Here is a 12,763-nt window from a genome sequence, read left to right as displayed (position 1 = left end):
CAAGCTCAGTGTCAAAAGTGTTTGCTTACAGATACAGAATCATGCTACTATGTACTTGGCAAGTTAAGAAAGAAGGTTTAGGTATGTTCTCCATTTGCTATTTTCTTGTTATTTTATGATTGTTTTGTACAGATTACCAATGGAACACTAGATGTAAAAAAGTTGATGAAAACTTGGATCGTGCAGAAAGGATTTCCTTTAGTCACTGTTGTCCGAAAGGGAAAGATTATTTCTGTAAAACAAGAGAAATATCTGTACCTCGTGGAACCAGAAAACTGGATGTCAGATGCAAGGTTATTGCCTTCTTAATACTTTTTATCTATTAAAGTCTACTTACAGATATCTTTCCTGTGTCTTGTACATATTTCTCACTTATATTCATGGGTTCTAGTATTTTTTCTGAAGGCAGGTAGTAATAGAAAATGTGGCACACATTCACACATCTAGTATTTTACTACCATAAGGCAGATTTCACAGGTAAAACTTCCTTTTAATTTCAGGAAGTTTTTGTGTGGATAATAGGAAGCTGAAGAAGGCAGGTTGCCGAAGTTACAGATGCATGTCTTACTTAACAGCCTTTACTCCTTCCTGCCAAAATTCAGTGTATATCTTGGGCTATGTTAGTGGAAAGTTGAGAAGTTAGAGTTAAAGCTTTCTTCACTTAAAATTGTTAAGATGGCAGTAATGCATGACAGCACATGGCTAAATACATGAGAGACAATACCCATGGTACCAAAGCCTAAAAGGAAGTACATATGCAAATGGTAAGAAAGCAAAATTGTGGCAGTTGCTAATTATAAGAATGAATTCATGCAAATATGTCTTATTTTATGAACCTTACTGTATTTTGTAACTAACCAAAATATGAACATTTGAATCCTTTTGAGATTCTGGTGTTTTTATTCAGTTATTTGAAGTCTTAACAGGAACTGAGTCTTTTCCATTGTCTTAAAGAGTCAGGCCATGAAAGGATTTGTCTTTTGAAATATTGGATGTTACAGGGCTTTTTTTTATTTTTATTGTATGGAGGAAGGAAAATAATGTGTGATTGAAAGGTAAAAGAAGAAGGAAAGGATCATTAGGCTTAATTGTTCTTTTGTTCTAGTTGATGTCAATTTGGGGAATGCATAAAAAGCTTTTGAAGAAGAGTGCTCTGTGTGAGCCATTACACAGAAGGGGTACTTGTCAAAATTGGATTATGTGCATATTGCGTATGTGCAACTTATTTCATCTCCCTCAAAGTCGTGTTTTGTCTAAACAATTAGAGTCCTTATCATCATTATGAGCAACCATAGCACTTATTCTTCCAGCTTGTCATTCACTTGAGACAGTCTTTATGGTATGCAGTCACTTTTGGTTTCTATTGCCATGATTTGGGATTTGAGTCTTCTACATGACTCAACATAAATTGTTTTAAAAAATAATTAATGTGAAATTTCAGGAAGACAGAACATTTGACTGATGTGAAAATAATACTTCTAATATAGCCAGAGATTTCCAGTCCATATGACAATAGCATAAGGGTAATTGCTTGAAGCTAAAGGAGGGTAGGTTCAGACTGGATATAGAGGAGAAATCTTTCACAAGGAGGGTGATGAAACAAGTGCCCCTGAGAGGTTGTGGATGTTGCATCCCTGAAAACATTCGCAGTCAGGTTGGACAGGGCTCTGGGCAACCTGATCTAGTTGTGTATTGCAGTAGGGGTGGACTAAGTGACCTTTAAAGGTCTCTTCCAACTCCAACCGTTCTGTGATTCTATGGAACTTTAACACTTCTCAACATTGTAGGAATAAATAATTACTGTACATTTATTATTTTATCATATTCTGATTAGATGGATGAGATTTAGGCTATTATTTTACACAGCATGCTGTGGTTCTAATACCATTAATCATAGAATCATAGAATAGTTAGGGTTGGAAAGGACCTTAAGATCATTTAGTTCGCTCTTGCAGGGGGGTTGGACTAAATGATCTTTTGAGGTTCCTTCCAACCCTTGGGATTCTGTGATTCCAACCCCCCTGCCATGAAATAATAATTTTAATATATTAAAATGCTTAATTAAAAAAACCAACCAAACAAAAACACCCTTCAAGACAAGAATAATACATGTGTAATATGTAAGTAAACATTTGCTTTTCTTTGCAGTTACCTGTGGCATATTCCTCTCACCTACATAACTAGTAGCTGCAACTTTACCCATTGTACTAATGCATATTTATTGGACCAGAAGTCAGGTATGTCTCCAAGCTTTCATAGCAAGTTACATAAGTATTAGTGATTACTGATGTTTCTGAGCACACACTTCAGTAAGATGTGAAGATGAAGCCATATGTAGTACAAAATAATTGTAGAGATCTGGAGTCAGCCACTACTGGTGGTGTCATCATTAGAGAGTTGGTTCCCTGTAGTATTATATGTACAAGTAAATGGCAGCAAGTGGAGCAGAAGCACAAGTTTGGAATTTGTAAAAACCTGTACTTTTTTCATCCAAACACACATATAAAATCTCTGAAACTGCATGTCCTTCAGAGAGCAGGTAATGCAAGAGCTGCTCTGCCAGTGTGCTGAAATGTGAGGAAGTGACTTTCCACTGAAATATTACTTATTTGCCTTAATAGTACAAGAAAATACTGCATCTGGATCAGATTAAGTTTTTGAGGATGATGCAGAACTTTTCACACGAACTGTTTCACACAAAGCTGTTTAGTTGGATGTGGTTTTGATCTTACCAGCACTAGTACCAATGTAGCCTGATTTCATAATTTTTGTTTCACCTTAAATGGCTCTGTTGGTGGTCTCATGCTCATCATTTTAGTACCTCACTCACTGTAGAAAGTTGGATGCGGGGGATATAAGAGTAGGAGATTTTACAGAAATGTTTTAGGTAGAATATTTACTAAATTTCAAACACATTGTAGGTGCTATGCAAATTGACTTTTCTGGCATTAGTTCAACTGAAACGAAGAACTTTTTCCCAAAGCCTGTCTTCTTTTATCTAGTTGACTTTGAAACTAGAGTTGGCCTTGCATCTAATTAATGCTCTCTCTTCGTATATATCTGAAAGTGCGCAGAGAAAAGATGGGGTTTGAAAGGAGGACTGGATAGAAGGAGAAAAATTAACTGCATAGGTAAATCTTGGTGCAGATTGTAATACTATTCATTCAGTCAGATGCAGGAAGGAGGAGGAAGTACAGCCTGGAATTTTGGAGCCTTCTCATGGAACCTTTGTACTGACTATTCCTTCTTCATATTAGGGGGAACTAGTGGGTGGAAAAGGATTTGTTTATTCTTTGGAACCAGTCTACTTCATAGATTTGGATTTGAACAAACAGTTGCTAAGTGTTTCTGCTGCTAACCGATTGTCTATTAGCTACCATTGAACTTCCAGAAGAGGTGGAATGGATAAAATTCAATGTGGACATGAATGGCTATTACATAGTACACTATGGTGAAGACTGGAAAACACTGATTGATCTTTTGAAAAAAAACCATACTGCTTTGAGTCCTAAAGACAGAGCCAATTTAATCAACAATATCTTCAACCTTGCAGGGTAAGACTTTTATATTGGAAAACATAGTTGATCTGTGTTTAAAGTTTTTTCCAAGTCAAACAAGTATCAGACTGTAGAAAGACTGCTTCACGGGAGGAGTTTCAATTCAGTCTTTATTAGCCAATTGAAACTGTTCACTCTTCACTAATATATTTCTTTTTAATTATTTCACAGATGTTTCCATATTGGTGTTTCATGTTATCTCCCTGTTCTTTATAGCAGCATCCATTTATTTGCATCACAAAAAGCCACATGATAGCTGACATTTCTGAAAGAAGTTTTTCTTTAGTGTCTGATAATCTGCCTAGCAGACTGTTTTCCTGTACTCTGTCAATGAGTGCTTCACTTTAGACAAGTAAGCTATTTGCCTGTCAAATTTTTACTGGCTCCCTCTCTCCTCTTACACCACTGCCATCAGAGCAGGTGAGACATAGCATTCTGGATGGCCTCTTTGACAGCTGCTTCCTGTATCAGAATACCCTTGTTTATGATAAATGTTTTTAGACATCGCTTTGTTAATTAAAGGCAAATTTGGCCATTGTTGCTTTGTTCAGATCTTACTAATGCTGTCATATAAAAATCACTAAATCTAAAGTGTTTCTTTTGTTAATCTTTCTGTTCGACTATCCCTCTGTTAGTGTAATGGGAGAGCATCACTTCTGATCTTGTTTCAGGGAGGGCTTTTGTTTTGGAAGCCATTTTAATGTTTGTATTCATTGACCTATAGTCTAGGAAAAGAGCCTCTGGAAAAGGCCTTTGAGCTGATTGATTACCTTAACAAAGAGAGCAGCACTGCACCACTCACTCAAGCTTTGTTTCAGCTGAGTCTTATATACAACCTTTTAGAGAAAAAGGGTGAACAACAACTGGCAGCACGCCTCATGGTATGTCTTAGTTTTTTGTAAATTAGATTTGAAATAATTACCTATAATGTTCTTTATAGTTACATTATCTTTTTAAGTGTTGACAGTTGAGCATATTTAGTAATCTCACTAAATTGGATGGGGATTTTAGGTAGTTGCCAGTCTTGCCTGCTTTCCTTAGGGCTTTTGTTAAGGGTAATTAGTGAGTTCTTAGGGAAAATTATAAAAAACAAAAACCTCTTACTATGTTGTTTTTTCCTTATTTAGTATTTATTCAAAGATTTTAGAGATATGCTGTGATAAACAGACCAAGGTTTGCAGTGCAGTGTCTATGAGGTAATATTTAAGATAAAGTGTTTACCTGAGATGTAGTAGCTGGTGGGTACCTAGCTGTGTTTTTGGCAAGGTAGAAAACTACAAACATGAAGGGTGTTCAGCCTATAGGTAAAGGCTGTTTGGTTGGTTTGTGCTGAACTAAGGTTTATTAACTGTCACCTGGCGGACTTAAAAGCATTTATTATTTTTTTTTTTTTAAACTAGTTTTGTGTGTATATATATAGATAATTTTGTAATATGTATATCTAGGAAATCCTCTTGGGAAGAATTAGCTATTGCTAATAATTTTTCATCCTTTAGCACAGAATAGAGCGCCTGCTTGGAGATAAAATTGATCAACAGAGTTGGACAGATGATGGGGCCCTGTCTCAGCGAGAGCTCCGGTCAACTCTGCTAGCTTTTGCCTGCACCCATGATATAAGAAACTGTAGAACAACTGCCACTGAAATGTTTGAGAAGTGGATGAACTCTAATGGAACAATGAGGTACCACAAAAACTGTGTTTCTAATTCTTTTATCTACCTGTTCCCTGTTACCTTGCCACCATTTTTTCTGGGTCAGTGGGTAAACAAGCAAAACTATAATAAATACAAATAAAAGTAAAGGAAACTCCAACCACACCACCAACTAAGCATGGATGATAAGCATTTAATTCTTTTACTGTTCTTTATGTAGAAGAAGTTGCTATTTCAAGATGAGAGGGAGTACTGTGCTAGAATTTGACTTCATCTGCAGTCTTACTAAGTGTGACTGCAAAATCAGCCAGAAATTGCTTCCATCTGCATTTCCTGCATGCTCAAGAATTACTTAATAGCAACATCAGAGCATACCTTTTAATCCTGCAGAATTCATTCTGCTCCAGATTCATGTGCATTTTGAGCCACAGAAAATTGCTCAGATTTTTGTACAATTTACTGTGCTTTCACATGACTAAAATGATTTGCCTTTTTCCCACTGACTTAAGGTATTAGACTGTCATGAGTTTAGTCCAGCAAACTTACAATTGCTCGAGAGAGGCATCTCTTCCAAGCTAATCTTTTAATTTTGTGACTTTTTTCCTTCTTTTCTCAGATGAGCATTTTTATGCCCCCCCTTTTGTTTCTTTGCTTGTTTTTTTGTTTGTTTGTTTTGTTGTTGTATTTCTTTTTTCCCTGTAGTTTGCCTAGTGATGTTATGAAAGCCATATTTACAGCTGGAGCCAAATCTAGTGATGGCTGGGACTTCCTCCTAAAGATGTACTCCTCTTCAGTTTCTGAAGCAGAGAAAAGTAAAATGATTGAAGCCTTGGCCAGCACAGAAGATGTCAGAAAGCTAATCTGGTATGAGGGAGCAAAAAAAGTTGCTGTGTAAACTAAAAGTGTTAAAAATCTTCTATGAAAAAATGTATTGCCTTTTTTGTATTGTTGAAAACATTTCTGATTGCTAATGAAAATCTACCCACATATTTTGTACAGGCTTAAATTATTTGTAAGTGAGAAGTATCAGGTTCTTCAAGGTTATGTAACTGAGTAGCTTAAAAGGACAGATTCTGAATATTTATAAAGAGGAAACAGTTGAACTTCAAGGCTTTGTGCTACTGGTAACAGAAAATTGCAGGTTTTGTGGTGAAGGTAACAAAATTGCAGGTTGCTTTAGGGAATCATAAAAGATTGGTGTATCTTTATAACAAAGATAATAACTAGTTTGGGTTTGTTGTTTTTTTTGTCTTTTTTTTTTTTTTTTTAGTTGGTTGGGGTTTGTTGGTGGTTGCTTTTGGTTTTCAGTTTGGTTGGTTTTTTTTTTCTTTTCTTTCTTTCTTTCCTTGGGTGAAATTTTGACCTTATATTATGCTCCAACACCACTCTGTAGACCAAATCTCAGTTCTGCATGGAGGACACCATGGCTGTCCTGCTAGGTGATTTGTGCTACAGCTTTCCTCTCTGTTCTCTTTTACGCATTGTCAGAATTTACTTCATCTTTTCCAAGAACAATGAAAATTCAGTTAATTGGCTTAGAGCTAATATCTCTGGTAATTGGAAACTAATGTTAAATAAGCGCAGTGGTTATTAAATGGAGCATCGGTGTGTTCTAGGTGCCAGAAGTTCTTGTTATTTGGTCTATCATTTTATCTTTTCCATGTAATTCAGGAGTCTCAGGAGAATCATGTGAAGATTTGAACAGATGTTTTTACCTGTCCCTTTTCATATGCTTTGTCTTTTAGGTTAATGCAGAACAGCCTTGAAGGAGAAGTCATCAGGACACAGGAGCTTTCACACATCATAGCAACTGTTAGCCAGAGTTTACCTGGATATTTGTTGGCTTGGGACTTTGTCAAAGAGAACTGGGAAAAGCTTACACGAAAGTAAGGCTTTTGATGTAGCTGAAACTTCACACTCACAATGGCAAAAGCACCTGTTTGTTTCTTTCAAGCACAATAATAAATAGTTGGATTCATACAAGATGATTTGTATTAAAATTTTAACCCCTGTTTTAAAATCTTATTTTACAAAAGTTACGTGGAACATAAGCTTTGAAGTATCACCAGTAGCTGATGGGACTTCATAGACTCGTAAAGCTTCACAGTAATTCTGAAAAATCTTGATCTGGATTTCTGTTAAAAGGGTACTGTGTTTAAGATGATTGCCACAGATGCAGGATATTTATGTGGATCAAATGCATTCAAAATCTGACCCAGGGAATTAATTCAGATTTATATTTTTTTTCCTTTTTACAGCAAGCACAAATCCAAATAACCAATAAATATCACTTGCTTTAGAAATACATGTTCTCCTTAACTGGCCTTGAAAGGTATCCAGCAGGACAGCTAGATTGCATGTCTTCAAAAAGCCAACAGTTCATGGAAAACTGTATTTCTAAATCCTTGTATTGATTTGGAACAGTTTCACATTACTAAAAAAGCTTCTTCCACATGAAGATTTCTGCTCTAGCAAGCTGTTGTTAACCAATATTAGAAAACTACTTTGCTTGAAATGAAACCTGGTTGCAAATTCAATTACTGTATAGTTTTGAATACATGCCACAAATAAAGGTCTTTGTATTCAGTGTGTGGTGTCCTCAGTTCTCTACTGTTTAAGCTGTGATGTAAGTTTGAAAATTTTCCATGTCTTTTGCTCTAAGTTCAATTTTTAGAGGGATTATGGTACTAGAAGTCTTGGAGTTCTAAGACTTGTGTGTCTTAATAAATTAGATCTGTAAACTTGAATTCAAGTGCTTTTAATGATTTCCAGCTATTGGAAAGGTAGAAATAAGAATGTGTACCTGTATACTGAACTTGTATCTTGAAGTGGCTCTCAGTTAAAAATAACTTCTGTTTTTATTTCAGGTTTCACCTAGGCTCATACACTATCCAGAATATCATTAGCTGGTCGACTTCTCAGTTTGCAACAGAGGCACACCTGATTGAGGTTGGTGGCTTAATCTACCTGAAAGGGATCTTTCCTTAGTTCTAATGCTGTTTTCATTTACTTGAGGGAAGAAGAAAGCACATGTGATTTCTGTCCTTGAGGTCCTTTTGCTAGGATATACATCTCTTGCTTTCCCTACTTGACACATGGCAAACACGTACACATACTTCACAACATTGCAACTACATACATAAACATATTGAAGATTACATACTCAGTATGTGGCACAGTTGCGTATAGAACTGAATCCAGTTATCTGTTTAAATTGTTTTGTTTTCCTGTTAACTGGAATAACACTGTCTCCCAAAATAATTTAGTCTAAATAGAATTCTGGTCTAGATTTTGTGAAGAAGCTATGGAATCTCTGGAATGTGATGCAGTGCCACAAAACCTGAATTTGCTTTAACACTCCCACAGAGCTATTGTAGGGGTTTAGTATCAGTTAAAAGCCAGTTGATAGCCATTAAGAAATTAAAAATCTAACAAGGTCCTAACAAGTTAATGTATCAAGGTTATGGCTTAGTCTAATATTATCATTCAGGTAATTTTGTAGAGATAATTGTTCAAAGTTTGATCTATAGTATAATTGTTACCCTTGATAATTATAATGATGAGTGGGTGTGAGGTTCATTCCAAGGCACTGAAGAGGGTTGCTTGCAACAATGAGTTTTTTGTCACAGAACAAGACTCCTTTTCCAGAATTTTTGAGTGCTCTGTGATTATTATTATAAATGAATGTCTGTTTATTGGTGAAATACCTTATTGCAACCAAACGAATTACTGTTGTAGTTCCCATGAAAAATGCTTTCCTTGCATTTTGGAAACTCCTTTGAGAGGTTTGCTTACTGCATAGATACAAGTGATTCTCAGGGATCTCCTGCAACATAAGTGTAGCCTTTGTTTCTGAATCTGTTTGTGTGGGCAGTGCTGATTTTAAGAAAAATGTTATTTTTCTTTCTTTTCTCTTGCTATGCAGGTGAAGTCATTTTTTGAGTCAAAATCAGAGCAGAGTTCTCAACTGCATTCTGTAAAAGAGGCAATCGACACAATTCAGCTCAACATTCAGTGGATGGAGAGGAACTTAGCAATGCTACAAGAACTACTGTAGTATATAATGCTCTGGTGTGTCAGCCCTTTTGAAGCTCTGTGGGCAGTTGCTGTATTTCTTTTGCAAAAGCCGGGGTTAAATCAGGCATCACTGCAACATTGCACTATTAAAGAGTCTAGATAGCTCAGGGCATGCCTCAGATCTTTATTTTCCTTGGAACATTAATGAGCAAGATGTATTTATTCTGAAACTGTTTTCCATCTGTAGACCAAACATCTGCACAAATGATCTAATATAATTTTATATTTGAAACATATGCTCTTTCATTTGGAGCTGTGCTGTGCTTCCTTAGCAGTGGGTTAATATTGACAGTTAGAAAGAAAGAATGAGTTACCATGAACTGTTATTTCTTTGCAGACTGCTTCTTGAGCAGTAGATTTTTATAATGTAAAACTGTAGGTGGTTTCCACATTTGTACATAGAAGCTGTTATGGAACAAAATCATACTTCAGATGCATAAGTAATAGTGGATCTTACAAAGTACACCAGTTTGAGGTGAAATTAAATAAGGTTCTGATTTAAGTTTGGATTTTTTATTTTCACAGTAGTCTTTAGGAAATAATAGTATCTCATGCTGCTAGTATACACTTTGATGTATGAAGTGGCTGGGTAGTAGTGTGGAAAAGAAAAACCAGATAGCAAAACCAACTGTTATAGAGATGGGATTTCCAGAAATGCTGATGTGACCTTGGAACTTCTACTCTGAATTTATTAGACATTTTTGAGAATCTCATCATTAATCATTGAACTTTAACTGATTTTGCTGTACTGATCTCTGAGCAACTGCACAAAACTGCATTTCTCCAGGTTGGTTCACCTGTTAGAATGACTACTGTTTTGTGCATTTTGACTACTGATTTTTAGTTTCACCATTTGTTGCGGAGGGTCCGCAATTAATAGCTATGTCAGCCAGTTTGTTTTGTGTAAACTTTTGTTTTTTCCTTGCCTAATAACTCACATATCACAGTATACTTTGTGAACTTTGCTCACTCCTTCTGACATCACCTTTAGGAAATCTCATTTAGATTTTAGTGATTTGTTCTGCTGTTGTGAAAAACCTTGTGAGACAAATCTCCAAAGTCTTTTAAAGAAAATTATCCAAAACATGAATATGCTACATTTAAAAGGTGAAATACCTACTGTGCAATCTGCATCTGTGTCAAAATGAGTGAAAAAGGCATTTTTGAGGTATAGCATATATATATATATATATACACAACACATGCAAGTGTAAACATACCTTTTTATCTGGAGATTTGTTCTTACTTATTTCATTACTAATACACCTTTTGTGGATTCATGCAAGCAGATTCAGGACTGTTGTTGTCTTATCGTTTCCAGTTATGTGGTCAGTTATAAACTAGAACGAAAGCACTAACAATTAGAAGTTGTACTATTTTAATTAAGCTAATTTCAGCTACACTAAATTCTGAATAATAGAATAGTTTGAATTGAAGTTACATTAATGGACTTAAAAATTTGTCACAGGGGAACTTAAATTGAATGCTTTAATTAATGAAACCGCAGGATTGTTTGTTAATTTGGTTAGCAAAAATTGTAAGCAATGATACCTTGGGCATTAACATAATTCTCCCATTTTTTCCTGAATATCTGTGAAAACACCTGGAAAAGAAATTCCTATTTTTTCAGCTCATATTAGAATTACGGATGTCATTTTTTAACCTTGAAATTATCTGAAAGAGTGTTAGATCTTAATAGCATGTAGACACTTGTTTGCTCAAAAGGCCCAGAAATGAGTAATTTTCACATGCACTGAAGAAGGAACTGGCAGTATGAACACTGAAAATAAATGGTACTTCCTTGTAAGTTATGGAATTAGAATTGTAATTAAGTATGTTCTGGGAATTTTTTTACTGCCATGTGTTACAGCTTCATTTCCTTGTTTATTTAAAATCTTTGGAATCTCTACAGAATCACGAGTTCCATCTTTGCATATTTGTGTATAAATATGTCATCTCTCTTTCTAAGCACGTCTTCATTTTAAATGAGAAGTCAGTAGTAAACTTCAATTTTTCTCTCTCTTCTACCCCCTCACAAGTATTTTACCTCATCCCTAACTGCAGTACTGAGGCATACAAAATTTAAAATGGAAACTGTGGAAGATCCCATCTTCTATCCTGATTTTGTTGTGGGGATTTAAAAAAATTTACAATTTTGCTCAAATGCTTTACTGACAATTATGAAAGCTGAGTTTTGGACAACAATCTTTACCAAGAAACTCTGGAAAGTTGGGGAAGTTGTGGAGGCATTGTTGAATAATGTTTCAGTTTATTGTTTGTTGCACATGCATACTTTTGGTATGTCAGCTGTAGAGATTTTAACAAATCTTTTTTGGCATGGAGTCTCTGATCCTATTAAAAACTGTGCTGGAGTCCTTCTTCCATGAGAAATGTTTAATTATACTCCTCCCTTTCCCAGTATATTAGGAACCAATGAATACTGGAATGTCTTAAGATCTGGTGCGGGGCAGCCAGCCATTGCTGATGAGGCTCTGTTTTATAGAATCATAGAATAGTTAGAGTTGGAAAGGACCTTAAGATCATCTGGTTCCAACCCCCCTGCCATGGGCAGGGACACCTCACACTAAACCATGCCACCAAGGCTTTGTCCAGCCTGGCCTTGAACACCACCGTGTCCCTGGCTGAAGTGTAAAGCATTATTCTTCTTCTAGGTCACTTGATAGCAAGGGTTTAAAATGAGACTATAACCTGGAATTTGTATTACCCAAAACCCCATGACACCTAAGAAAGCTTGTGCTTATTTTTGTTAGTTGGTGGAGACCTAACTGATCTTTTCGGTCTCATCCACTGGAATATGGATGACACCCATCTTACTATTTTATTAATAAAAACTGGAACTCCTATGAAGGTCATCTGACTTTTGTTTTATGGCAAAAACCACTTTCAAAAGAATCTGGATTATTCTTCTGCCTTTCTTGAACACTTCCTCTGCTGTGTGGCCCACACACTGATGTCATCAATATACTGCAGGTAATCAGGTGTTTTGGCTTGTTCCAATGCAGTCAAAATCCAACCCAAATCCAGCAAATTTGTTTGGGTTTTTTTTCGGGGGGTTTTTTGTTTGTTTTTTTTTTTTTTTTAATTCCCATCTTGCCGTGAGCAGGGAGAGTTTTTTCAATCCTTACACTTACGAAATACAATTTCCCTCCTTCCAACCAAATACATGTTAAGGAAACGGTAAACCTGGGAAGCATGCCTCATGCCTGCAGGGCTGAATGCTGCAGGAAGCCTAGGTGCATGAAATGGGACACAGGCACTAGGGACACTGTCACCCTGGGAGCCTCTGAAGGGGAAGGTGGAACATCCCAGAGCTTTGTGGAGGCAACTAGGGAGCCACTGCTGGCAACTAGGAACCCCGCAGGGCAACCCAGAACCTTTGTGGGCAACTGGGAGCAACAGCAAACCCTTCAAGAGCCTCTGGGTGTAACTGGGAGTGTCTGAGGGCTACTGGGAACCC

General features: G+C 36.3%; 1 protein-coding gene across 2 annotated transcripts in view; it reads left to right on the top strand.

Annotated features, from left to right (window-relative positions):
- LNPEP (leucyl and cystinyl aminopeptidase) overlaps positions 1-12,455 on the top strand; it is a 42,565-nt gene extending 30,110 nt beyond the window's left edge. For both annotated transcript variants that reach the window (XM_080638718.1, XM_080638719.1), the window contains 9 exons: positions 133-293; positions 2,149-2,237; positions 3,374-3,554; positions 4,282-4,438; positions 5,054-5,238; positions 5,911-6,072; positions 6,954-7,094; positions 8,076-8,157; positions 9,134-12,455. In XM_080638718.1, coding sequence (XP_080494844.1) covers positions 133-293; positions 2,149-2,237; positions 3,374-3,554; positions 4,282-4,438; positions 5,054-5,238; positions 5,911-6,072; positions 6,954-7,094; positions 8,076-8,157; positions 9,134-9,265 — 1,290 coding nt within the window. In that variant the 3' untranslated portion in view covers positions 9,266-12,455. The remainder of the gene's footprint in view (positions 1-132; positions 294-2,148; positions 2,238-3,373; positions 3,555-4,281; positions 4,439-5,053; positions 5,239-5,910; positions 6,073-6,953; positions 7,095-8,075; positions 8,158-9,133) is intronic.
- The last annotated feature ends 308 nt before the right edge of the window (positions 12,456-12,763 follow it).

This window comes from Psittacula echo (assembly GCF_963264785.1).
Source record: "Psittacula echo genome assembly, chromosome: Z".
Classification (NCBI taxonomy): domain Eukaryota; kingdom Metazoa; phylum Chordata; class Aves; order Psittaciformes; family Psittacidae; genus Psittacula; species Psittacula echo.
This window is presented reverse-complemented; position numbering and strand designations above follow the sequence as displayed.